The sequence below is a fragment of the Crocodylus siamensis genome, chromosome 2 (genome assembly GCF_052110815.1).
Source record: "Crocodylus siamensis isolate JL-2025a chromosome 2, ASM5211081v1, whole genome shotgun sequence".
Lineage (NCBI taxonomy): Eukaryota > Metazoa > Chordata > Crocodylia > Crocodylidae > Crocodylus > Crocodylus siamensis.
This window is the reverse complement of record NC_143396.1, coordinates 158,680,402-158,708,001: the sequence shown is the minus strand read 5'-3', so window position 1 is coordinate 158,708,001 and position 27,600 is coordinate 158,680,402. Positions and strand designations below refer to the sequence as shown.

Below are 27,600 nucleotides of genomic sequence, written 5' to 3'. Positions count from 1 at the left end.
CGAAACCTTTGTAACCAAGCTTCTGTCCACCGTACCCCACCTTTTGGTGGGCCCTTTAGCGCCTCGAACGGAGGTGCGAACACTTCCGCAAACTTGGGCACAAGCCTTCGATAATAGTTTATGAGCCCTAGGAAGGACCGTAACTGTTTCATCGTTTGGGGAGCTTGAAATGAATGAATGGCCTGGACCTTATCCTGTAATGGTCGCATGGTTCCCTGTCCCACAAGAAACCCCAGGTACTTTGTATACTTGTGGGTGATTGCACATTTCTGGGGTGTTGCTGTCAGGCCTGCCCCCTTTAGCTCCTGTAAGACTGCCTGTAAAGCTTGCAGGTGTTGGTCCCAAGTTTGCGTAAAAATGACTATATCGTCGATATACGCTGCAGCATATCGCTCGTGAGGTGCCAGGAGTTGTTCCATTAGCCTTTGGAATGTGGCTGCCGCACCGTGCAACCCAAATGGCATTTTTATAAACTCATATAACCCCCACGGGGTCCCGAATGCAGTCTTGGGGCAATCCGCGGGTCTCAGGGGAATTTGCCAATACCCCTTGGCTAAGTCTAAGGTTGTGATACATCGTGCAGCTCCAATTCGTTCCACTGGCTCAACTACTCGCGGCATAGGGAAGGCATTGAATGTTGCTACATTGTTCAATTTGCGGAAATCCACACAGAGCCATAGAGACCCATCTGTTTTTCAGATAGGAACTAGAGCGCTCCTCCAGGGGCTCTGTGATGGCCGTATTACCCCTAAAGTCAGCATCTTCTCAACCTCGGCCTTCACTTCTTCATTCCAGTGATATGGCAGTGGCCGCCATCGATCTCGAACCACCACCCCCAGCGGGGTATGGATGGCGTGATGTGTGCCTCGTACCCATCCGGGTTCCTCAGAGAACACATCCTTGAACTCCCTCAGAACCCTCTCTACTTCCACCCACTGTGATGGCTCCAAGTCCCCATTCACTTGGATCGCTCCCGTGCCTTTACTATCTTTGATATTCCGCTCCTCTTCTTTTCTATCAAAGGTTACCCAGCCCTCCGGTTGTCGCCACTCTCTCAATAAATTAATATGGTAGATCTGCTTTGCTTTCAAATGTCCCGGGCGGTAGACTTCATAGTCCACAGGCCCCACTTGCCTTATAATCTCGAACAGCCCCTGCCACTGCGTTAATACCTTACTAGTGGAGGAAGGCAATAGGACTAATACCTTCTGTCCTGGCCGGAACTGTCTCTCCTTCACGCGAGTGTTGTACCTGGCTTTTTGCTGTTGTTGGGCTTGCTTCAGGTTCCCTACCGCCAGTTCTCATGCTGTCTGCACCCGTTGCTGAAATGCCTGTTGGTATTTCGACCAATTGGGGACGGTCTCCGGGCTTTGTTCCCACTCCTCCTTAAGGATTTGCAAAAGCCCCCAGGGCTGATGCCCCAGCACTAACTCAAATGGGGAATATCCTAGGGACTGTGACGGGGCATCTCACAATACAAATAGAACCAGCTGTAGCAACAAGTCCCAATGGCGTGGGTCCCCTTGAATGCACCGCCTCAGCACCCTCTTCATGGTCCCGTTTAGCCACTCAACTAACCCATTCGTTTGCGGGTGGTACACTGACGTTTTGAGCTTGCGGATTCGTAACGTCTGACAGACTCCTTGCAACACCCCCGACGTGAAATTCCGTCCCTGGTCTGTAAGGATCTCCTGGGGAATCCCCACGCGGGATATCCACTTCACCAATTCTTCTGCGATACGCAGCGCTGTCACTGACCTCAGGGGTACGGCCTCGGGATGCCGTATAGCGTAATCCACAAAAACTAGGATAAACCGGTAACCATTGCTGCTCCATGGTAAGGGCCCAACCACGTCCATTGCTATGCGCGAGAAGGGTTGATCTATAATGGGCATGGGTTGGAGTGGGGCACAGGGAGGTCTATCTTCCTGGGTTTTCTGGCACACCGGGCATTCAGCGCACTGCTGCGCAATGTCCCAGTTTCGGCCAATAAAACCACCGCGCGATTTTGTCCAAGGTCTGCTCCCAACCCAGATGTCCCCCCATGGGCGTGGCATGGGCCAGGCACCACACAGCCCATCTACATGCCTGTGGCACCACCAGTTGGACCCGCTGTTCCCATTCCCCCTTGCCTGAGGTTATCTGATAGAGAAGGCGATGTCTCACCTCAAGGTGGCCTGCCGCATCCACCGTTGTCGACGCTCGCTGGTCCCCCTCCGTCGCTCTGTTCCACAGTTCCTGCAACTCTGGATCTCCTCTCTGGGCTTCACGGAACTGAGGTCCACTGATGGTATCTCTCCATTCTTCCCTGGAACCATCCTCCTCCTCCTCCATCAGCTCGGTCTAACTACTCCCATCCCCAAGCCAACCTTCCCGAGACTTCTACTTCCGACGTGCCACTTCCACGTCTTGCACCCTGTCTAACACCTCGTATACAAAGGGACCCAGTCCCGCCCCAGCAGCATCTCACATGCAAGGCGCAGTGTTAACCCGACCACTAGCTCTCCTTGGTGCTCCATCACCCTCACCTGGGCCCTAACCTGGTGTAGGACTTGGGTGTCCCCTTGAAGGCAGGACACTCTCACCGAATCCTCTTGCCCGACGTCACCACCACCTGACATCACCTGACACAGGTCAGCCCTAATTACCGACTGGGCACAACCTGAATCTAACACAGCCCACACCGATTGGCCTCCTACCCATGCCTGCACCACGGGGCGCTCCCACACGGGACTCTCCTTCGCCGCCCCGAAGCTGCAATCCATCGGCTGTCTCCTACTCCAGTCTCTAGGGAATTCCTTCATCCCCTTGGGCATCCCCAGTGTATCACCTTTCCCCAAACCACGCATGGGACACTCACCCATGAAGTGGCCCCCTTTCCCACAGTGATAACACACCATATCACAGCTTTGAGACCAATACCCCGTCTTCCTACTCTCGGTGTCTCTCGCTGCCGGCATGCCCCGCACAATGCCCCTCTCTTCCTGGGGGTAGCACCATTCCGAGGTCGCAAAGGCTTCCGCCACCTTTAAGGCCTCTTCGCATGTCACTGGAGCATATTGCCGGACCCATTGCTGGGTTCAGTCATCCAAATCATTAACGAACTGCTCCAGGATGACCTTGTCCACCAAAGTCGCCATCATACAAACCGATAAGTTGACCCACTTAGGTCACGCAGACTTTGAAGGAGTACCCGAGGTCTCCTTTCTTCCGGTGCCTTGCGAGCTCGGAAGAGCCGCCGGAAGAGTTCCGGGTTCAGCTCCAGGCGGTACAGTATTGCTGCTTTCACCGCCCCATAATCTTGGGCCTCTTCCCGATTTAGGGACCTGTACACCACCTGGGCCTTGCCTACTAGCAGCGCCCCCAGTTGACTGGCCCACAGCTGTTTATCCAAGCCCATTGTAATGGCATGCCGTTTGAACGCCTCTATGAAAGCCTCCGGGTCATCCTCCGCCGACATCTTCAGCATCCCCAAGGCTGCTGAACCCTGCTGGGCCAGCCACCTCTGTTGTGACCCCACAATTTGGGTTAAGGCCTGCAGGTTCTAGGCCATCAAATCAGTGGGGCCCATTTCGGCTGCCTGCATCTCGGGTATCCCCAAACCCCCGGCTCCTGGCCAATGCACCAGAATCTGTACCCGCCGGGCTTTGCTCCCTCCTGAGGGTAAAATGGATGTTCTTTCACCTCGTCGCTGCCCTGCTCTCGCCTGCCACGTCTTGATGGATCGTCAATGGAGGGGAAGTTGTCTGACGGGTTCTCTTTGCCCGGGTCCACCCGACGGTTGTACACGGGGCTTCAGCCACCCCTGCACCCTGGCCTTACACCACCTTCTGTTGCTGGCCCTGAGGAAGTGGCACATGGCTCCTCTTGCCCCACTGCTGCCTTCCTTTGCCCCTTTTCCCTATCCTCAGAGCGTCGAGCCTCTATAGTTATGGATCTGGCTCCAGACCCTCAGTCCCTAGGATCTATGTTTCTCAATGGGCTTGGGCATCCGCAGTCCCCGCGATGGCCCCGCCCCGATCTGGTTTCTCCTTATGGGCTCTTGCTGCCCTACCACACCCCGAGTGCACCTGGCTCCGGTGGGTCCTCTGTGGTGACTTTCTTTCCCCGCACTCCAGTTCCGCTGCCTCCTGTCTGCCACCAACCTCCTGGCGCTGCCGCCGGCTCCTTGCCTCCGTCTCCTCCAGCTCTGGCTCCTCGTTCCTCCTCGGTGCTGCAGGGTCTCCCCTTCCTCTTCCTCTGTTGGCAGACTTCCCTCTTCAGGGCCATCCACCCCGATCCTCACAGCTGCCGCCGCTTTTATCTTCACTGGCTGGTGTTCTCCGCTGACGTCACCGGCCGGCCACAGCTGTATAAAGAGCCGGCTCACAAGCCGCGCAGCTTTCTCTGGCACGTCAGTTCCTGCTGCTGGTAAGTTTTCGGGCTCACCGCAGCCCCCGGGACACTATTGTTGCTAGTGTCATGCCTTTGTGGGAAAAGTAGAAGAAAATTTTAGTCAAGAATGAATGTAACAGAAGTGAGAAAACAGAAAAATGTCAGGAAAATGAAGGTCTAAGGATGGGAGGCTCACAATCTTGTGAGCCTCCAAATCAAATACTTTTCCTAGAGCTGTAAATGAGAGAGAACACAGCTTGACATAAAGCTCTATTCTGAAAACTGATATTATAGCAAAGCCAATTTTAGTTTTTGTTCTCTATCAGAGATGTTCAGTTGACAAGAAAAGTACTTCTTTTCTACTGGTTTTAGGCATTAGGCATTTACAGAACTTATAAATAAGCCTTTGTCCCCAAGAATTAAAGTTGCATAGCTCAAATCAGGCTTCCACTTACTTGTGAGCAATGGTTATACCAAAACTGCTCCTCCTGAATCATTTATTAAATGTGATCGCACAGTTGAGTGAATCTGTAGGGAAATTAAATGATGGACAAGAAAATGGAATCTTACTCATTTTCCCAGTGCTGATGGTTCTGCAATACTGTGATAAGTGAAGAGCTAGAGAAATCCATCTTTGACTGAAGTCGGTAGATCAGCACTCACTGGAAGCAGGCCTGATGAGTAAGCTGGTACCATTCTTACAACCACTTCTAAGGACTGTTAGTGTAGGAGGAGTGGTAATATCAGCTCTAGCTATTTGAATGAAACAGTTGTAACAAGTAAATACTCATGACCCTGATATAACTAAAAGCTGAAGAAAATTACTTTAGCCAATTGAAGAAACATAGATAATGTTAATGGAAATTAGATCTCTATGGGAAGTGAGAGGACTCAATAATGCATATTTGAATTTCAGAACTCCATGAAATAACGAAATAATATTTTTTTAGCAGGACCATGGCCCAGGAGTGGCCACAATGCCCCCTGGTGGCCACACAGCCTCTGCTTTCCCACTCTAGCTCCTTTGGAGGACCCTCCCATTTCCTTGTCTGCCATGCCTTGATGGTACTATTGTGATGTTAAGGGAGGTTTTCCTACAGTCCCAAAGTATTGTACTTTGGCTGGCTGGTACTCCTTGTACCTAGCTGGCCCCAGTCTTGCCCCTTGGGCACTAAGTTATGGCCCTCTAGCTCTATCAGTACCATAAGGCACCAGTTTCCTTAAGGGCTATATTCATGGCCTCCTCCTTCCTGGTAGCCATGCTCATGCCTTGTTACTTTAAGTTTTCTACTTGACCCTCTGGTCCATCTATCAAACTCCAGTTGGCCTGTTGAGCCCCTGGCCCTGGCAAGCCCTTTCCCTGGGCTTCTGGCCCTAGTACCTGTCAGCTTATCATGCTCCAGGGCTGGGAAGGCTCACTCCTTTCCCTGGGCTGTTGGGCCTAGTTTAGCTTCTGCCTCTTGCACTGGGTTTTAGCCCTCTCTGCTTAATCCTGGCATGGCTTCCACCTCACTGCCATGGCCTTAGTCCTCCTGACCATAGCCTAGTCTCCCCCATCCCCCACCTCCAGGGCCCCTAACCGCAGGCTAGGCTGCTTAAGTTCACTGACAGCCCTCAGCCTTCTGGGTCCCTGACCCTTGGCTAGGCTGCCTGACCCTGGTCTTAGCTTTCCCAGCTTCAGCTGAACGTAGTACACCAGCCTTAACAGCCTGAGTCCCTGGTCCAAGGCTAGGCTACCTGTTATTGAGTGCCCCTCCAGACATCCCTCCATGGTCTCCACACCTTCCCTGTAGCCACAACCCAGTTCTCCAGTATAAAGCTCAAAATACAACATAAATGCAATCAAGCTGCTTCAAAACAAAGTTTCCTTCAGGGTTAATGTTGCCCACAGGCCATACCTCCCTTGGAGCCCTCTCATCTCAGCTCCCCTATATGGCTCAGTTGCCTACCTGTCTTGCCTTCTCTTGTCTCTGGCAGCCCTTCTCTCCTGGAAGCTCCTGTCCCTGCAGCATGCAGGAGCAGACTGCCTGCTTGTCCTCTTGAAGCCCTACCCCTTCCTGTCTATGGCTTTCCAGTCACAAGCAGGGCTCCCACTTGGGGCTGACGGTCAATCTGCCCTCCTCTGATGCAGCAGCCAGTTGCTTGCTGCAGCAGCCAAATACTCTTCCCTCTTAAAGTGACAGGGGTCTTGGCCCCTGTTACAATTTTAACCACTTAAAATAAAACATGTTAAGTCTCCTGTTCACACTGCAAGGGGACAGGGGATGAAAAGCTGCACTCCATGTGTATAAAATTTTGTTTTTCTGATGCATAAATAAAAGTATCCTGCATATTTCTTTGAGGTATCCAAACCCCTATGAATACATTAAAGGAATATAGTTAACGGAATAGGCCTGCTTGCATGGTAGGGCAAACTTGCAACTTTGGTATTGCCCCTAACATGAGTTCCAGTCCTGCACACACACCTACTTAACTCACGGTACCTGGCACATTAATGGGTTCAGAAAATGACAGCTTGTACTATTACAACTGACAGGTGTATTATGCAGATTGAGTATTACCAGGGTGGGACCAGTTTGACTAGAACTAGACTAAGTCAGAAGAAGTTAATTTAGGTTAATGTTGTGGTGAAATCATACCCTCCTTAGTGGCCCCCAAATTTTATTTAGTTACTTAATGCATTTGTGATGTTATCAATTACAGGCTACAGGGGGACTGTGCCGTACCAGTTTTATGCGGGACAGAGCACAGCATGCAGTGATCAGTCGGTAAATTCTCCTTAGTAGGTGGTATGGGCACAGTAAGATCACGGACACTTTAAAGTTCTTAAAAATCACACCTCTGACCATCAGGGCATTTATACACATACTTGCTGGTCCTGCGATGCACCAGAGATCTGCCACTTTGGAGCCAACTCAGTCGAATCTGCTTTGCATGCGAGTTGTGTGCTGCATTGTGTGCAGTTGTATAAACAGCATAATGCGCATCAGCATGCAGAAAATGGCAGCAATGCACTTTTGAACTAAAGCACCTTCTATGTGTTTTAGTTCAAAAGTGCGCTGCCACCATTTTCTCAGTGCTGATGCACATTTTGCTGCTTATACAACTGCAAGCATCATAGGGCCAGGCACTTTTCAACGTGCCCGGCACTGTGGCATTTATCTGTGTAAAAATGCCTTCAGATTCTTTGCTCATTGTAGATTCTGATACTATTTTGATAACCGAGTCATCAAGGGCCTTGTCCAAAACTCTTTAAAGTCAATAGGAAAATTTCCTGTGACTTCAAAGGCTTCTGGGTTAGGCATCAAGATCCAATAGGTGACGACCACATTTAGGTATCAAAGATTTGACTCTGCATTACACTTAGGCTTCTGTCCTTTTGTGACTTGTTCTACAATTAGGTCAATACTTGTGGCTGGGATTGATGGCTATAAAAATCAGTAACTTACTGGATTTTTATGCCACTGTGACCCTAACTGTTGCTTTTGTTGAGGAGATCAAATCACAGAAAAAAAATCAACATATTTTTGGCTGCATTTACAGTTTTATTTGATAACATGATAGTGGTCTTTGATGGAGAATTCCTACTAAATCTCCAACATAACTAATGATGCTTTTACAGAAGATCTGGGCATATTTATGTTCTTGGATTCTTATGTACTTGGAAGCATATATTTGGCAAAACAATTTAGAAGATCCCTGGGTGCTGCTGGGACAAACTTCCTTCAGCCAGGCTTCAGTCCAGCAAAGCACTTAGTATGCACTTTACTTGAAACATCTGAGCAGTCCAGTTTTATCTCTATGGCATGTACTGCACAAACACTTGAGTGCTTCGCCTGATAGGGACCTGAGTATCTCTGCTGTGATGTAACCTGTCCTTTCTGAACTGTAGGTCAACTTGATTCTGGATAGTAAGGTATAGAATGCATTTCACTAGACAGTTTTCTTCATTCATCCCTTCTCATTTCTAAGCTTGTTCAGAGATTTCATAGATTTCATAGACATTAGGGCTGGAAGGGACCTCGGGAGATCATCGAGTTCAGCCCCTGCCCAAAGGGCAGGAAGTCAGCTGGGGTCATAGGATCCCAGCAAGATAAGCATCCAATTTACTCTTGAAGGTGTTCAATGTAGGTGCTTGAACCACCTCCGCTGGCAGACTGTTCTAGACCTTGGGGGCTCGGACAGTAAAGAAATTCTTCCTTATGTCCAGCCTGAAACGGTCTTGCAGGAGTTTGTGACCGTTCGACCTCGTCATCCCTTGGGGCGCTCTGGTGAACAAACGTTCCCCCAGATACTGGTGGTCACCCCTGATAAACTTATAGGTGGCCATCAGATCACCCCTGAGCCTACGCTTTTCCAGGCTAAAGAGCCCCATGGCTCTCAGCCCGTCATCGTAAGATCTGTTTTCCTGACCTCTGATCATGCGCGTGGCTCTCCTCTGGACTCTCTCAAGCTTCTCCACATCCTTTTTGAATTGTGGAGCCCAAAACTGGACGCAGTACTCCAGCTGCGGCCTCACCAAGGCCAAGTACAAGGGGAGAATGACGTCCCGGGATTTGCTCGAGAAGCATCTATGGATGCAAGCCAGCGTTTTGGTCGCTTTACTAGCCGCAGCATTGCATTGCAGGCTCATGTTCATCTTGTGGTCAATGATGACCCCCAAGTCTCTTTCTTCTGTAGTGCTTTCCAACGTAGCACTGCTGAGCCTATAAGGAAGCTGCAGGTTTTTCCTCCCAAGGTGGAGAACCTTGCATTTTTCAGTGTTAAACACCATCAGGTTCTCATCTGCCCATTTGCTGAGCTTGTTTAGGTCAGCCTGGATCACCCACCTATCTTCTGGCATGGATGCTTTGCCCCAAAGTTTGGTGTCATCGGCGAACTTGGCCAGTCCACTCCTGACTCCAATGTCCACATCATTAATGAAGATGTTGAACAGTATGGGTCCAAGGCCCCCTTGGCCTGAGAAACCAGCGTTCCCCGACGGCAGGCCCACTGCACATGCACGCAGTTTAAAAGGGCCCGCCAAACAGGGAAAGAAAAAAAAAAAAGCTCAGGCTCCGGAGTGGTGAGAGATGCGCGGGTGAAGCCTGCTCCGCCCCCGCTCCCCCGAAGCCCCCAAGACACCCCCTCAGCAGCCGCAGAGCCCCCTGCCGACCCCCAGCACAGCAAGAGGTAAGTGGGCTCGTGGTGGGAAGGGGTTAACTCCTCGCTCCCTGGGAGGAGGCGGCTGCGTGGAGCTGGGCCAGGTCAAGCCCCCGCCCAGGCCCCTACTTGGCCCAGCCCCCCAGGGAGCTACGGGACCAGACCTGCGCGAACAGGCTGCGTAAACAGGTGCTCGAGTTAGCGCGGAGTCTGCGCAGGAGAGTGAGCGGGAGGGCACGAGACCCTGCCTGCGACCCCCGCAGAGTAGTCAGCCCCAGCCGTAGCCAGCCTACCAGAGGGATGACACGCATGGGCACGTGCCGCACCCCGAGGGTCCCCTCGGGCTCTGCGGCCCCCCCATCGGGCACCTCAGAGACGGCCACCCAGATGGAGCCCATGGTTCCGGGCTCCATGCAGACGAAGCCCCTGGCTCTTGGCTGCGGGGGCTGCCTGTCCCTTTTTCAGGCTCTGGGGCCCGGGAGCATGGCCACCTCCCCTTGCGGGGTCTGCTCCCTACTGGGGTCTCTGGCGCGCCAGCTGGAGGAGCTCCAGGCCACAGTCCAGAGACTGTGTGCCATCAGGGACTGCGAGCAGGAAATAGACTCCTATTGCCAGGCCCTTCTCCCCCGGGAGCCACAGGATAGAGCACTTGTGGTTAGATAGATAGATAGATAGCTGGTGTTTCAATCTATCTAGCTATCTGTTAGTGGTGTTTTATTTTAATCACAGAAAAATGTGGATTTGGGGTTACTTTTTTAAAACCAAAATTTGAGATTTTTTTTTTTAAATCAGAGAAAACCAGGATCCCTGATGAAGACAAAGCCAGCAGTCTTCAGCAAAATGGAGATGTTGAAACCTACCTGTAAGTAGTACCCCCCATCTGTGGACATGACCCTTTCTGCAAAAGCACATTATAGCATATGAATTTCATCAGATGTAATACTTTCTAAGTATTTTTATTCATGGAAGCATTTAAAAGCAAGGAATAGCAGAATTGATGGAAAAGTTCTATGTGACCTTCTTCCAGCTAGTAGCAAAGATATAGAACTGGTTTGTATCCAATATGTAGTATTATGTAAAGCTATTAAACTATCCAGGATTTACAGAGATGGTTCTGAATTTTAGGATTGTATGTTGGTGTCCCTAAGGGCTCTATGAAATGGGACCTTCTTCCGAAATTTTAAAACTTGTTCCTCGATTGGGATCTGGCAGTATCCTGATCAGAAACAGCATTAGGGTAGGTAAGCTATCTAATAACATGTCGTCCAGCTGGTCAGGACCACCCAACATTTCAGTAGCAGTCATCAAAGTGACCAGCAGCATTTAATTTCACACCTACTGTTAGCATGGCCATTTGGTAAAATTAGGGCCCCCTCCCTCCCCTACCCAACCAGACAGAACAGATCCAGGAGCAGGTTTTATCTGCTGAACTTTTGTGGCACAATGTTGTCTGACGTGTTGGGAATACAATTACTTTACTTCTGGTTTGGGAGATAAATGTGAGCCACCTCTTGAACCAGAAATAACATTGGGGTTGAGACACAGTGCTGCCCCTCTGCCAGCTAAGTTGCCTTTCCTCAGCCCTGTGTGACCATCACTATTAACTCTGCCAAATGAGGTAGATCAAATCAAAAGCATCATAGCAGTGTTCACACAGTACTATGCCCAAGCTGATTAGCTCAACCTTATAGCAGAATTAATTATTCTGTTTGTGGTGCTGTACTCTAGTTCTGTTACTCTGTGGAGTGTCTGTGATTTAGTCCCAGTTTTTTTCCCCCGGAAGTCGGTTGCTTTTAAGTTTTGGGATAAAGAAGTGGTTAATAAATGATGTGCTCAAAGGAAAGTTAAATAACAAAGAATTGTGGTCAGAGTCGAAAGGAGTTCTTGTGCAAGTTACCAATCTGATGACGTACCCAAGTGACATCTTAAACAAACAATTTTTAGGGGACTTCCATCGTAACACTGCACAAGTGGTATTTCTAGTATAGCGAACATTGATAGATAGTTTGGGGTATCATGTAGCAGTTCAGTACCTGAGTTGTTTTTGCTTAAGTGTGCTGCTCCTACAATGTTTGGCTATCAAAAGCACAGCAACGGGGAAATACTGACTTTAAAAACCTGCAACCTTTTAAAAGCAATCCAAAGACCCTCAGTTAAGTTTTTGAATCCCTCTCCTGTTCCATCCCACTAAAACCTTTCCCAAGCCTCTGCTTATTTCTTATGCCATTCATGCCCACAACTACATTAATCCCATTCATGTACTAGGGATAGATTTTTTAAAAATAACATAAACTCTATTCCCACATGCTATTTTGTCCCTTGCCCAATCCCACCCAAAACATTTATTTCCTCCACATCCACTAGCAGGGCCTGTGGGTCTCTGTGGTATTGCAGCTCCATTGCAGGATTCTATATGCAATCCTTACATTTCATTTAATCTCAGATTATTATAAGAATCTAGTCACTGCATTTAACTGGAATAAAATCTATTTTATATAAAAATAAAATACAAAAGTAAAATGGGAAGCTGCCATCCTGAAATTTAAAACAAAATCATAGAATTCTGATTCCATCTAAATACATGCAAATATGGGGCCTTGCAAAGTACTTAGACAAGGAAACTTAAGTGACATTATTTCTACAAAATTTAGATTTTATTGATCATAATAAAACACACACTTTTAATGCTTATTTTCCTTCTCAATAAAGGGGAGGGATGCAGTTTTTTTTAATTTAAACACCAAAATGTTAGAAAGAATTAAGAAAGAGTTGGCAACTGAGTAGCACAGAAGTTTTGAGAGAGTGTGTTTTTTCAACTGGAATTGTTTCTTTTCATAGATAATCTTCAAAGTTGCTGAAGCCTTGCCCAAGGATGAATCAATGGACACTGAAGCTGTTATTTCTTTTAGAGAATAGCAGGACCAGTCTCGTGTCTTCTCTCATTGCCCAAATTAGTAAATACATGTAAATACAGAAGTTTTACTCTCCTTATTTATCTGATTTTGGCTCAGATTTCGGAAGATTGGATGAATGTTAGTTTTGCCAACAGCAGCACTAGAGGCAGGAAGAGTTCAAAATGGACAGTAAGTTAGACTTTCTTGAATACGGGTAGTGACCCTTTTCTTTCTATTGGAAGTATGAGTAAGATTTTCTTTTCTGACTTCTGCTGTAACTTGCTCCAATTGTAGGTTTTGGTTAGGTTTGGCATAGCTCTTACCGAAGCAACTTATTAAAGATATTACTTTGGTTTACTAAATAGCACCATCTACCCAGAGTAAAGACTGTAACAACGAGAAAAGAAAAGCAAGCTAACCCCTGACAGGACTTCTCTAATCCCTAACCATATACAATATACATGCTACCTTCAGACAGTTTCAAAATATTCTAAGCAAAGAATGTTGTGATGGGGTGTTTAGAAATTAGGGCAGAGAGGAGAAATAGTGGAGGAGAAGGTAATATAAATACCTGTCAAAAGCATTTCCCTGACATGAGCATATTAAATTTCTGTGGCACAAATTCCCTGGGCTGCTCAGTATGAAAAAGCACAGAAGAAAGCCTGTTTAATCCACTATCCTATTTGGCCTTGATCAATGGCAGCTACTGTTAAGAGAGAATTGCTAGAATCCCAATGACTAGGAAATGAAAAGTACTCAGTCCAGAGAGGCCAAGTTTATAAATGTTGATGGGAACATTTGGCGTATGCAAGGAATTTTATCCCACCTAAGGTCTATGTACTTATGATGAGTAAAAGTACATCCTCACTCTTGGAATTCTGTTAGATGATGACTACAGAAGCACAGCATAATTAATTATATGACACTTAGTAAAAACAACATTCCTCTTTTCAGTTTATGACCTTCACCTGTATTTTGTGGAGACATAAATAAAAACAAAGTCCTTGTAAAACCACAAGCAGAGAGAGGTAGTTGGCTTTTAGTCTGAATCAGGCAGAAGACAGGATAGATTTATACCCTATAATCCAGGGGTGGGCAAAATATAGCCTGTGGTCTGGATTAGGCCCACCAGGCCGTTCTATTTGACCTGTGGGGCCCTTCCAGAAAATAATTATTACCGGCCCTTGGCTGCACCTCTGAAAGCTGACAGGAGGCTGGCTTTCAGGTCACATGCCATGGGACCGGGCAGGCTCTGTGTTTCCACCTCCCTGGGCTCTCAGCACTCCAGCTGGGAGTCCCATGTGGAGGCACCAAGCACAATGGTGTGCAACTGGACAACTGGTGAGTGGGGAAGGGAGCTCCTGCCTGCAGTGCCAGAAGCCCTGCGTGGAGGCATGGTGTCAGCTCGGCTTGGCCTGGCAGCATGCACTCCTGGCTGCAGCGTCAGAAGCCCCACATGCTGGCATGGAGCTAGACCAGCTGGCTTGATGGTGCATAGCTTCTGGAAGGAGAGCTGGGAGCTGCAGCTGGTGGCATGGAGCCTGCCCAGCCCAATGGCATGTGCATATGTGGGGGTGCACCGTTGGGCTGGGCTGGGCCACTCTATGTCTCCATGTGGGGCTTCCAGTACTCAAATGGAGAGATGCGCATGGAGGCATGGAGCCAGCACGACCCAACCCAGTGGCACACACCCCTAGCTGCAGTGCTGGAAGCCCCATATGCTGGTACAGAGTCAACCCAGCTGGACCGATGCAGCATGGCTCCCAGAGTCAGGAGCCCCAGGAGGTGGCATGGAACCTGGCTGGCCCAATGGCACATGGACCAGAAGCCAAGGAGAATCGTGTGCCATTAGGCCAGGCTGGCTCTGTATGTCCACATGTGGCTCCCTGCTGGAGTGCTGGAAGCCCCACATGGAGGCATGGAGCTGGCCTGGCCTGGCCTGGCCTGATGTTGCGCAGCTCCCACCTGTAGGGCTGGGAGCCCCACATTCTGGCATGGAGCCAGCCCGGTCTGGCCTGAAGGTGCACCCCAGTGGTCTTTAGGCTAGATATCAGGAAGCACTACTTCATGGTCAGGGCTGCTAGGATCTGGAACCAATTTCCAAGAGATGTGGTCCTGGCTCCTACCCTGGGGGTTTTTAAGAGGAGGTTGGATGAACATCTTGCTGGGGTTGTTTGACCTCAGTATAGTTTCCTCCCATGGTGGGGGGTCAGACTAGATGATCTACTCAGGTCCCTTCCGACCCCAGAAACTATGAAACTATGGTTCTGTGCCACCACTTGCAGCTCCCGAGATAGCCAGAGCTGTGTGCCACCAGGGGGCTTTGCCTGCCGCAGGACAGGAGTACCCCAAGGGCCTGCTGCCCGTTGTTGCTGCTGCCACCACCGGTGGAGGCTGTGCACAATGGTGGGGGGAACCCTACACCTACCCACACACACTTCCACCCCCTCCACAGACCCTACCCACAAACCCCACATTCACCCACACCCCTTCACAAAACCCCCCACAAACCCCTTACCCCCCCCACACCCCCTCTCACACCCCCACGCACACCCTACACACAATATATAAAAGTAAGACTTTATTTTGAGTTATTATGCAACCACCTCTATACACTATGCAAATGCATGTAAATCAGGACAAAACATTTTTTGAAATAAAATTAAAATATAGTAGATGTTTGATTTTTAGTATATTATTTGTTTTTTTTTTCTAGTTCCAAGATGGCAAACTTTTGGAGGCAAGGTAAGGGACTTATGGTAGCAAAGGTCAGGGGTTGACAGCTCACCAAAAGTCATTAAAGGGCCCTCCAGCCAAAATAACTGCCCACCCATACTATAGACTAATGAAATCACAGATCTACAGCATGAGCTTTTGTGAGCCTGAGCTTACTTCCTCAGATGTGATGTCATCATCAGCATATGATGACGTGAACTTGGGCTCATGAAAGCTCAGTTGATACAGTCTCCGATTTAGTTAGTATCTAAGGTACAAATCTACTCTCCCTTGTAAGTTGTTATTTTTTAAGCTGCCTTCACAACACCGCTACTGCAGCCAGTCTCAATTTTTTTTTTCTCTTCTCAGAAGGAAGTGCACCCAGGCTTCTAATTACTTTAGGTCTCTGTTTCTCAAATCTTTTTTCTGCTATCACTTTTTGGAGAGGTGTTAGTGGATCAGAAGGTAGGTGCCTTGACTTAATGCCAGCGACCACCCTGGCAACCAACCAAAAGATAGAAGAAATGGAATGGTGTCACCACCCTAGCCTCTCTACATATTATACCAGAGAATATGGCCCTCTATGTTCATCCTTCTCTCATACCTCCTATAGGTTGCCATGAAAAAGTGAAGGAGATTTGGGGAAATATACTAAAATGCTAACCAGGATGGATTCATGTGGAGCTGCACAGTGCCATAGCAACAAAGTTTGGCGCCTGGGGCAAAGCCCACAGTGGTAGCCTGCCCTTGCCCTCTGCTTAGATCTGGGGGTCACACACTCCCCCACGCTTGCTGGGGGGGTACATGCAGTGGCAGGAGCCACGCTTTCCCCCATCCCCGCACCCTCCCAAATGAGCCACTTGTGGCTCCATCCTGCCCCAACCCCTATTGGCACCTCTTTGCTTTGGCACCCGGGGCGGTCATCCTGCTTGCCCCCTGCCCTGTTATGGCACTGGAGCTGCAAGAGGGCTCCACATTCACTTGGGGCATAGGTAAGTGTGTCTGTAGGAGCTGATGGCTGATGTTGGGGGAGAAGGGGAGCAGTCCCTGGGTTTTCAGTCAGTCTGTGTGAAAGAGACTGCCATATGAATAGCAGTGGGAGTCAGGGTAGGGTGTGGACTCTCTCTGTGGGGGAGTGCTGGTCAGACACAAGGCTCCTGCTGTGTGCTATAAGGGCTGCTAATCACTATGAAGAATGACTGGTGAAGTCTGAACTCTTCATTCCACTGGTGTGAATGACCCTCTCTCCTTTTCAAGGGTCTTAATGTTCCCCCAGTCAAGCTATCCTTTCTTCTGCAATTTAGCTGTCTGTTAGCTGCTCCTGGTAATCTTGCTCCTATTTCACAGACCTGCAGATTGTTTTTAACTCCAGTTAACTGGGATGTGGAAATAGCTTTTAGTGAGGCATTGGATGCATTGCCAAGATACTTAAGAAAGACTAGATGGTTTTACAAATCTGAAACAGAGATACACATTTTATTCCAATGGCTATAGGACCAGTGAATCAACATCTTTTTGATTATTTTTGCCTAGCTGGTTGCCTTTTTATACACAGTATAAGACACGGCAAATTAATGCACATTCCAAGAACGTTATATTCATTTCTGCTTTGATCTTCAGCTGACTAATACAGCTCCAGGCCCCTGGCATGAGTAAATCCTCTAGCTTAGAATCACAGAAAATGAGGGCTGGAAGGGCCTCCAGAGGTCCTCTATCCAACCCCTTGCTCGAAGCAGGACCCTCCTCAACTACATCAGCTTCTTTTGAACTGGGAAAAAAGGTTGTGTTGTATTATACATCCCTTAGGGTCATATAAAAGCAGGGCTGGGAGACCTCCAGAAGCCATCTAGTCCAATCCCTCTGCCTGGGGCAGTATCATCCTTATCCCTAACCCTGCAAACCATACAAACCCTAACCTTGACACAAAACACACTTAATACCTGAATTTATGTGTGCGTGTGTACATATACACACCTACATACATAGGTTCAGGTGTGTGTGTATGTATGTATATGTGTGTGTGTGTAGGTGCATAACACACGTACCATGGCAGCCTCTATGTGTGCATGTGTGTAAATAAATAAAGTGACGTATCAGGCCATCTGCCCCCCCGTTTCCAAACCCCAGGCCGGTACAGGCGCGCAGGAGGCCGGGGCGAGGCGCAGCGCCGGCCGGAAGCAGCTGCAGTTGCCGCGCGCCTCCAGGGGCCAGCGCAGCGGGCGGAGCCGCGCGCCCAGCGACACGTGGCCGCAGGCAGGAGAGAGGACGCGTGGGGGGAGGTCCAGAGGTGGCCGCTGAGAGACCTCGGAGAGGGTGGTGCCGCTCCGCCTCTCTCGCCCTTTGAGCTGCCACGTCAGTGCCACGTCCCGGCGCAGGCGCTGGCGGCGGCTTCCGGCCGCGGGGGCAGGGGGCGGGGAGCGGCCGCCGTCGCCGTCGCAGCCGAGCCGGGCCGGGCCAGGCCCGCAGCGCGGCTATGAACTTCTTGCGGGGGGTGATGGGGGCGCAGAGCGCCGGGCCGCAGCCCTCCGGCGCCGAGACGGTGAGTGCGGCGGAGCCCTGCCGCCGCCGTCGCCGTCGCCGCCGGCCCCGCTCCCTCCCTCCCTCCCCCTGGCGGTGCTGAGGCCTCAGCAAGGCGCCCTTTCCGGCTGGAGCCGCCTTGGCTCCCGAGCTCGGGCTGCCCGCGCTGGGCCGGTGCCAGGCCCGCCTGTCATCGTGCGATAGGCCCTGCCCTGCCGCAGCAGCGGGGCTTCCTCTCCCCGGCCGCGACCCCGAGGCGCTTTCCTGAGCCCCGCGCTGCTCGGGCACCGGCTGCAGTGGGCCTCCTGGGAGACCTGCAACCAGAGCAGGGCTTGGCCTCCGGGGAGGAAGGAGAAAAGTCAGGCTTTATTGTCTGTCCTTCCTGCTTCTTGAGGTGAAAGGGCTCGGCTGCAGTCGGATTTCTTAGGGCTAAACGTGCACCTCGAGTCCAGCAGGGTGAAGACAAGCCACTTCCCATAGCCAGCAGCAGGCAAAGGGTAGACACGGCCAGCAGTGCCTTTGGCTGCCCTGGACTCCCAACCTGGGTGCCCTGGACATTTGTTTTCAGCCCAGCTGATTGTGCCTAGCCCTCAGCTCACAAGCCCCTGCCTGAGGAGTCCCACGCAGCCAGGTGTCCGAGCCACTGTCCCAGAGTCTCCTTACATTATAGAGGAGGCTGTGGGCTGTGTTTGGTCTAGGTGAAAGTTTCTCACCTGAGCAGCTGGTTTCTAAAAAGTGAAGAACGGAGCATCTCCATATAGACTTGAGGCTCTGACTTATTCAAACCATAAAATGTGTGTGAAGTCACTTACCATAGCTTTTTATGTTGGAAATGAATGAAACGTTCAGTAAAATGTCAACGAACGTCCAGTTAGGCAGCTGCCTCTTCCCTTTATGGAACTGTTTTCTAAGTTTTTTGTCTGCATAATCAGGTCTACACCTTGATTGTGGTACATGGGTACCATGTTGTAGCCTTGCCTGGTATGGGGGATTAGATGATTTGAAAGCCATAAGTACTTTGACTAACAAACTGAGAATGGGAGGGACCTTGTGTATTTTAAACCACCTGCAGTGAGGAAGACATGGAATAGATGACACAGAAAGTTTGCAGATACAGGACAACAGAAAAGCTCAGCTTAGTTTGGTAGCCTATATATGCTGGTGTTGTATACTTTACTAATAGTTTTTTGTTTGGTTTGTTTAATTATCATAGTCCTTTTTTGGAGGCTTAGTAGCTCTTTTGTGATTGGGATGAAATTCTTTAAGCGTTTGAAGTAATTCTTTTTGCTCTGCAGACCTTCATAAGTTACCCATGGGCTGGTGGGAATCCAAGTGTTATGCTGAAGATGCACATTGGAACATACATTAGTTAGTTTTATTAAAAGCTAGTAACTTGGTAGACACAAGAATTCTCACAGCAGAGCAGTGGAATAGTTAGATGCTCCTTCCACAGATAGATAAGCTATATGGATGGGGAGGTTCACTCATATCTGAAGTGCCTTAAGCTCCTTTTATTTTTTTTATCAAAGAGTGAGCTAAATATTGCCCTGTTCCATTTCAAATCTAACCTATGGATGAACTGGTAACTCCAAACCTGAATAGCAAGCTGGCCATTGATGCTTTTGGAAAACAACTTTTCCCCCAGGAGCTGAGGTATTTTATATTCCCAGTGACTTAGAATGGCTTATTGCGGGTTATTACCTGTACACAGTTAGAAATGTAGCTCCCTTCTCTACCTTGTTTGCCATCCTGAAACAAGTTTCGCCGTGTGTAGATGGCTTATTACAGAGGTTTTCAACTGAGAGCACGCGTACCCCTGGGGGTACTTGGGAAGGCCTCTGGGTATTTGGCAGTGGGCGCTGCTGCCATTTCTGCTGCCAGCATGCTCACCGATTGCCCACCGGGGGGGGCACCCCCCACACTCCTTGACTGGCCACTGGGCAACTCCTTCCTTCTTGACTGGCCGCCAGAGGTACGCTGACCCAAAAAGGTTGAAAACCCCTGGCTTAATGCGTTTTTATTTCTCTCTTTTTTTTTTCATCCTTTTGTGTGGGGGGTGAGAATATGTAGATATTCTATAAATAGAATATATAAATCCATATAGCCAAATCTTGGAGTCCAGAAGAATTCTGCAAGTAATTACAGAGGCGGGAGGGAGGGGGGTGTCTCTGTCTCTTGTTCCACCCTGCTGTCTTCTGGCCATGCAGCAGTGGCGGCTGTCCCAGAGCTGCTGCTGTTGCAACCACTGCTGTGTGGTTGGAGCTGGAGCAACAGCAAACATATGCTTTGTGACTTGGGCAAAATTGGGGCTGGAGCTGGGGATTGGGAGCAACAGTTCCTGAGCAGGGGGTAAGGTTTGGGGGGGTCACTTGCCTCACTCTCTGTCCCCCTGCCATTGGGGGTGGGCATGAACGCAAGATAACTTACTTTCTAATAATTAGATTCTATACATGGAACAAACAGTTTCAATACTGCATAAAACACTTAGAAATTGGTAGTTTTGTGAACCTTTTGCATAACATTTACAAAGCTTAAACACCTAGGACTCCTTGGTTTATAAGGCGAATATGCAATTCTATTAATAACTATCTTTCGGATGAGTAAACTGAGATGTAGAATGACCATTGTCACATTGCAAATCAGCAACGAGGTTGGGAGTCCAAACTGCAGGGTTAGATGTGTGATTCTCTGTCCTTGGCTGATGGTCTAACACCTTCTGCTTAAATTTTATGAATGGTTTGTAATTGTTGGTGATAATCAGTTATCTGTATCCTGGTAAACCAAAGCTTCTTCATTTTGACTGAAGAAAAAGGGCTCTGTCAGTTTAAGGGGTAGGAGGGGGTTGTGCTATCTTGCAGTACATGCTGTGTTAAGTACATAGTTTTTCAGGTCCAACCTTTTTTAACAAGTATACCCCTTCTGAGAAACTGGGTGGCTGGAGGGTGCGAGGCCCTGTGGTGAGGGAGGGAGTGGGGTAGGGGCAAGAGCTGCTCAGCCAAAGTGGGGCGGGGCATGGAATGGAGATGTAAGCAGCTCATCCAGGGGACACGTGTGCACCCCGGGAAGGCATGGGGGGGTGCTCTGAGATCTGCATGGGGGGCAGATTAAGGCCCCAGCAGTGGGGGAGGGGGTAGGGCATGGGCTGCCCACTGAGCTCTGCGGGGTGGGGAGGAGGCAGCTCCTGTCACTACGTGCTCCCATTGGCTCCTGAGGTGAGGAAGGGAGTGGGGCTGGAGCAGGGGCAGGCACTGCCCTGCCCAGCAGGATGCGGCTGCTCTCCATGATGTGGCCAGGCTGCTCCTGGCTGTCTGCGTGCCGCGTTGTGGCTGCATGCACATGCACGGAATTCTGTGTACCGCCTGTGACCCAATTAAGTACCCCTAGGGGTACGGGTACCCTGGGATGACAACTACTAACTTGTATCACTGTCTTAGTTCTGTTCTAGTTGTACTTTTTAGCTATTTTCCTAAGGAGAGCTTAATTCATATGGGTTGATATATTGCAATTAAGACATGCTGATTTCGCTACTATGCTGTCCATTGTGGTACTTACGCTAACTTTCATGGTAGTTTACTAATCATGGTACACTGTAGCTATACCCCCTGTATTTAAGCAATTATATAGTTCAGCTTATACTAGGAACATGCATTTTGTTCATTGTTAGAAAATGGTGACTGATACGTGTTTTACTGAATAAAATAACTAAACTCTTACTCATTTGTGTCATGGTGCATAAATGTTAATACAAGTTGAAATAAATGCATTGGTAGAGCTTCTTAATTGTCTTATTTAGCTAATAAAATAATTTTAAGAGTTGTTAGTTTTTCCTTTTGGCAGTTTAACAGCTACACTGAAAAATTCTGGATAAGGTTAAGCAGAAGGCAAAAGTGAAACTAAAAGTAATCTAGGAAGAATCTTGTAGAACAGAAATTGAAAGCATCTAACATTTGGGGAGATGTAAATACTAGCATTCAATCTGTTACAAGATTGAAAACAATACAAGGTCCTATGTATGCAATGTGACTTGTGCCATATTTTCATCATGCATATGTTAAATGTTTTAAAATAAATTATATCAAATTTAGTTATAATATTTTATTGTAAACTGTAATCTTAAACTGACAGTGCTTTAAATTGGTTGTTTATTCTAAAGTTGAATTGAGACCTTTTTGGAAGGAGGGAAGACTGATTTTAATTAATGCTGGTTTTAAAGTTGTCATTTCCACTGAGTAGATGACACTTCCAGATTTAAGGCTGTAACTTGTTTCCAGCTTTCTTTTAACTTCAGCAGTAAAGGAAAGCTGAAATTCCTGGTAGCACAGCTTTGTCAGATAGTTTTAAAAAGCAGTTTTTGAGATGCAAAGCCTGTACTTGCTTTTTAAAGATTTGTTAACTGTCACGTGTTTGCCTTTCTGTCTCGGAAGAAGTGAAATTGCAACATCACAATTTAAAGAATAGGTGCATTTTGACACTTGAAACCGGATTTGGTGTGAAGATGGTACAGTGGTTTGGGGTTACCATTATTTTAAAATGAACTGGAGATTGAGTCCAGAGTAGGAAGGGATAAAGCAGCTGAAGTATGAAATATTTGTATTGGGGCAAAGGTGACCTTTGATCTTTGTCAAAAATGTTTATGCAGGGAAAACATTCATTTTTGCATGGAAAACTTTATTCTGGGGAGAGAATAGCTCCATTGTAAGACTTAACTTTTTTCAGCGCACCTGTAATTCAAACAGCTCCCCCAAACCTTGGATTTTTTTTGACTATAGAAAATTAATAGAGCAATTCTTCTGTTGCAAAGAACTCAGAAAGACCACAATAGGTCAGAATGCTTTCAACACTGTTGATTCCTATTGGAAATATCTAGCTTCATCTTGTGAATAATGTTAACATAGGCTGCAGCACCCTGGTTGAGAATCATTGATTTTGAGATACAGAGTATGTCAATTCCAATCTAATTTTGCAGATCAAGTATCTCTTCCAGTAAGTTCAAGCCATAAATGTGGATGGGAATAGGGCAGGGATGGGCAGAGTATGGCCTGTGGGCCAGATCTGGCCTGCGGGGCCCTTAAAAAATTTAGAAAATTAATATTTATCTGCCCTTGGTTCCTGTAAAAAATGACAGGAACCAAGGGCAGTAGGACCCAGGGGAAACCTAGCAGGTTCCCACAACAGCGGGCCCTGCTCTGCCCTGTCCATCCCCCCGTCCATCCCCCCCCCCTCCAGCTGGAGGCCCCAGCAGGGGCTTCTGGCCTGGGACCACATGGCTGTCCTGCACTAGAAGGTCAGGTAAGGGGTGGGGGAAGGGCAAAGGAAGACCCTGGGTATGGAAGGAGCCTGGGGAAAAGCTGGGGGGGGCGCGGGGAGCAGCCCCTTGCTCATGCTGTGGCTGGTGCTCCCTGCTGCAGCTGTTCACAGCCCACGCAGGGCTGTCTGGAGCAGGCACAGGCAGCCCCGCGTGGGCTGCAAGCGACTGCAGGATGGGGCACTGGCCGTGGGGCAGGTGGGGGGCCGCTTTTCCCCCCTGCACTCATTACCATCTTGAAACCCAGCCCCACAGCCAGCCTGGGTTGTATGCCGGTTCCGGGCCTGCCCATCGGGCCTGTGTGTGGCAACAGCAGCTGCGGCTCCCCTGCTTGCTGCCCCAGGCAGAGTTTGCCACTGCTGCCTGTGGGCTGCCCAGCACGTGAGCATTGGGTGGGCAGCACCAGCCAACGCTGCCTGGTGTGGCAAGTGGGGGGTCACAGCTGCTGCCGCCGGGCGAGCCTGCAGCTGATGCAGGGCTCAGGCTGGCAGCAGGGCCAGGTTACAAGCTGGTGCTGGGCATGGGGAAAAATGGCTCCTTGCTCACCCCATGGCCAGCGCCCCGCCCTGGAGCTGCTTGCAGCCCACGTGGGGCTGCCTGTGCCTGCTGTAGACAGCCCTGCCTGGGCTGCAAGCACCTGCAGCAGGGAGTGCCAGGCAAGGGGCTGCTTTTCCCCATGCTCAGCACCAGCTTCTGCCCTGCCGGCAAGCAGGGGGTTGGGGCAGTGTGCTGCCCCCTGCCTGTACTGCAGGGCTGGGGGACTCTGGGTGTGAGCAGGCGTGGGAGCCAGCAGGAGCATGTGGCCTGCACCAGTGTCCTGAGGCCAGTGCCGGCAGCGCCCAGAGCAGGGTGGCAGGAGCGTGGGGTCGCAACCAGCAGGGGCTCTATGGAGCTAGGCCAGCTCCCCTCTCTTGCTGCTGGTGCAGCCCAGCCCGGCTCCACAGACCCCTGCTAGCCTGTGCCCTGCTTTGCATCCCACCGGTGCTAGCCCTGGGACATTGGTCCCAAGATGGTGACCAGGGGGCAGGGCATCCCACATGGCCCTCGACAGCCTGCCAAAACTGGGTTAGTGGCCCTCTGCCAGAAATAATTGCAGACCCTGGAATAGGGACTGATATCAGCATTGGGCTTGTTCCAGGCTGAACACAAACCCAAGATTTTAAAGCAGTCAGGGTTAAAAGAAAAAAAAGATGGTAGTGTGGGGAGGTACAAGGGAAAAATCCTTACTTGCTGAGGCTGTCAGCTGTCATGCTTCTAAATGTTTGGATGTTGTCCAGTCATTGTGGCCCTCCAGCCTAGGTTAGGTTTGAATTTCTGTATGGTGGAGAAGGAACCCTGGAAAACTAATAGTAGAAAACTTTCTGAATTAAGAGGTAACTGTTGCATGGACCCTTGAATGATTTGGTTTGTTTCATGTGAGTATACAGCATAATCAGTTTCTTTTGTTGTCAGGATATCACCCATTACATGGAAAAGTAGTTATCACAGTGGAGTGACTCAATCAGTATTCCCTCAAGGAGGCACAGGAAAAAGAATGGGACTGCATGGAAGTAAGTCAGTATTAGCAGTCGCTCCAGCTCTTTGAGGTGTATCTGATTCTTAGTCAGATTAGTATATGGACTGGCTAGCAACCTGTCAAAATGGTGAATGAGGGCTTGAATGCTTCAGACCAACCAGGGATTATAGGCATATAACTAGCATCTGTCTCTGACACTGAGGAAAAGGATTTCTCTGCCCCTTTCTTTCATTCTCTTGTTTCTAAGATTTTGGGAAGGTGGATTAGGATGGAACCAAAGTGATATGAATAGGATCTAAGTTGTGTTGGTAGTATGACAAAATGTCCCATTTTTTCTGTGTATGGAACTGATGGTCTTCAGTCAAATCATAGTCTCTTCTTTCAAGAGAAAAGGTTTGGGAACTGGAGTTCAAAGTTTTTTTTTGAACTTTGGACTAAGTCAGTATTGATGAACACAAGGAAACCTTCATTAGAATGTATTGATTTTTGAAATGGGAGCTGCTTCAGACAGGCCAAAAATTTTGAGCTAGCTTCTTGATCTACTGCTGCTTGGGTCAAATACAGGAAGAGGCTTTTTCTGAAATGTTGAGTTCATGAAGGTCTCTAACAAAAAGCCAGGGTTTATGTACAAAACAACAGTAATTTAGAGGGAACCTGACCTATTGGGAATTTCTAAAAATAAAATAGCCTGCATAATAGAAATCTCTTGTTCCATTTTCAGGCCTTGGTAAATTTTGAGTCCATTTTTGTTTCATTCTGGATTTCTGTGTCTGTATCATTATATTCTACTAGCCAATTGCTTGTCAAAAATGATAGGGGGTAGCCGGGGACAGCAGCCTGCATCCGGGCCCACTCCCCCACCTTTGGGGCTGGGCTCACTCACCCTCTCCCCTCTGGCTGCTTTGGGGCTGGGGTTGGGCCGTTGCCCCCATCCACTCTGTTGCTGCGGCCTGCAATACTGGGGGGGGCATGGCCAGCAGTACTGGCTTTGCCCCACCCCCCTCCATTTTTGCAGCCTGCAGGAAGCAGGGGGAGCGCTGCTGGCCCCGCCCCTCCTCCAACCTCTCCGTTGCTGCCGCCTGCAGGGTCGGGGGGCTGGGGCCAGCAGTGCTGGCCTTGCCGCGGGGGGCAGGGCCAGCAGTGCTGGCCCATCCACTCTGTTGCCTGCCAGTGGGGAGGGGTAGGGATAGAGGCCTGGAGCCAGGCTCAGTCCCTCCACCCTCGCCCCTGCCATTTCAGGGCTGCTTCCCCCACCTGGGGAGCTGGCGGGGACATAGCTCAGCATCTGGCCCCGCACTCCAGCTCTGTCTTCTGTGTCCCTACCATCATGGTGGCACACCACCTCCTCCTGGCTGAACGCTGTATTTGCACTCCGATTGGTTGTTTTCGTTGGCCAATCGGAGTGTGAATAAAGCATTATGGATAGACAGACAGACTACGGATTTTATAAGATTAGAATTCCTGTTGGGGTACTTGCAGTGTCCAGGCAGCTAAGCATGCCATTCTCTAATGAGTAATCATCTTAACAGAGTAATAATTATTTGTCTTATCCCATTATTAAAATTAAGCTTCATGCAATAACTTTATAGCAGTTTCTATTACAGCCCAGGCCTATTGCAGTGGGCTTGTTTAGCAAACAGCTCTTTTCCTAATGTGCATGGTAGACCTATGAAACTGGCTGCCTATATAAACTACTGTCACAGTTCTGCAACAGTGTTAGCCTTATGGCTGTAGCACAGTGGTTCCCAAACTCTGACAGGTTGCGCAGCACCAATTTAAAATGGTACAACCTTAAGTACCACCAGGTGGTGTGTGAGGGGGTGTGGGTGTGTGTGTATGGTAGGGGTTGTGAGGGGCTGTGGCTGTGTGTGGGAGAGCATAGAGTATGTTGGGGGCTTGTGTATATGTGGCGGCAGGGTGTGGGTTGTGAGGCAGGGTGTGGGGTTGTGGGTTGTGGGGACCCCCCCCCATTCCCTCACATGGCACAGCAGCGGGTGGGGGTGGTCAGGGCACCCAATGAGGTACAGTTTCAGCCTGTGAAGGGTGCATCCTCCACCAGGCAGTCTGTATTACTGGCACTCCCCACACTTGCCGGGGCCAGCTGCATTTTGTGCCCTCCAGGAGAAGGTGCCTGGGGCTTCCCACCCATACCCGGTGAGTGCAACAGCTGCATATGCGCACAGGGAGTGCTGGCAATAGACTGCCTGGCAGAGGCTGCACCCCTTGTTGTGATGTGTAGTGCTGGCTGAAGCCGTGCCTGCTGGATGGTTGCCCTGATCACTCCCACATGCTGTGGTCTCATACCACTGGTAGGTGGTCTGTGCACCTCTGGTGGTACACCTACCATAGACTCTGCTGTAGCATAAAGCACTGGAAGGAATAAAGTTCTGAGATTAGCAACCATAAAGGTGACTGATAGCTGTCAGCAGTATTCTTTATAATGAGTAGGAGCAGTCAGTTTCACTGACTGTCACCTAATACACTGTCTTTCCTATTACAGATTCAGAAACTCTGTGACAGGGTAGCTTCTTCTACTTTACTGGATGATCGAAGGGATGCTGTTCGTGCCCTTAAATCATTGTCAAAGGTATGTGCGTAACTTCTAGAGGTGCACCGATGCATCAGTCTGATACCAGACAGCACCAACGTAAAGAAAATTTTCTGCATCAGAAATTGGCCTGATGCAGCGGATAAGTTGTCTGATAAATGCCCATTTATGTGTGTGTGCAGCCATAGCACAGCACCTAGGCAATGAGGAACAGAGCCTGAAGCGTGTAAGTCTGATGTGGTGGAAGGGGAGGTGGAAAGAGCATGGGGGTGCAGGTCAGGGCCCCTGCTGTGAGCGGATGTGTGGGGTTGGGGCTGGGGCAGGGGCTGCCCAGCCGGGGTGGAGGTGGGATGGAGGCGTGGCTCGTTGGGGTGTGGGAAGGATGTGGGGTGGACTTCCGCTGCTTGTCTGGGAGGGCATGTGGCGGGGGCATGTGCCTTCAGATCTGCGGTGGGTGGGCTGGGGCCAGGCTCTTCCTGGCCAGGCAGATCTAGGAACACCCCCCTCCATGCTCTCCAGTATGAGCCGCGGGAACTGCCAAATGAGCACCAGATGAGCCACGCACAGCAGCGGGAGCCACCCTGCATCT

At 49.5% G+C, this 27,600-nt stretch overlaps 1 protein-coding gene across 5 annotated transcripts in view; it reads left to right on the top strand.

Annotated features, from left to right (window-relative positions):
• Positions 1-17,505: 17,505 nt before the first annotated feature.
• Positions 17,506-27,600, top strand: part of USO1 (USO1 vesicle transport factor) — a 94,840-nt gene continuing 84,745 nt past the window's right edge. For 4 of the 5 annotated variants that reach the window (XM_090031919.1, XM_090031917.1, XM_090031918.1 and 1 more), the window contains exons 1-2: positions 17,506-17,664; positions 26,964-27,050. In XM_090031919.1, coding sequence (XP_089888045.1) covers positions 17,599-17,664; positions 26,964-27,050 — 153 coding nt within the window. In that variant the 5' untranslated portion in view covers positions 17,506-17,598. Of the gene's footprint in view, positions 17,665-24,399; positions 24,498-26,963; positions 27,051-27,600 lie in introns of those variants that run through there. The other variant, XM_090031920.1, reaches the window with a different exon arrangement.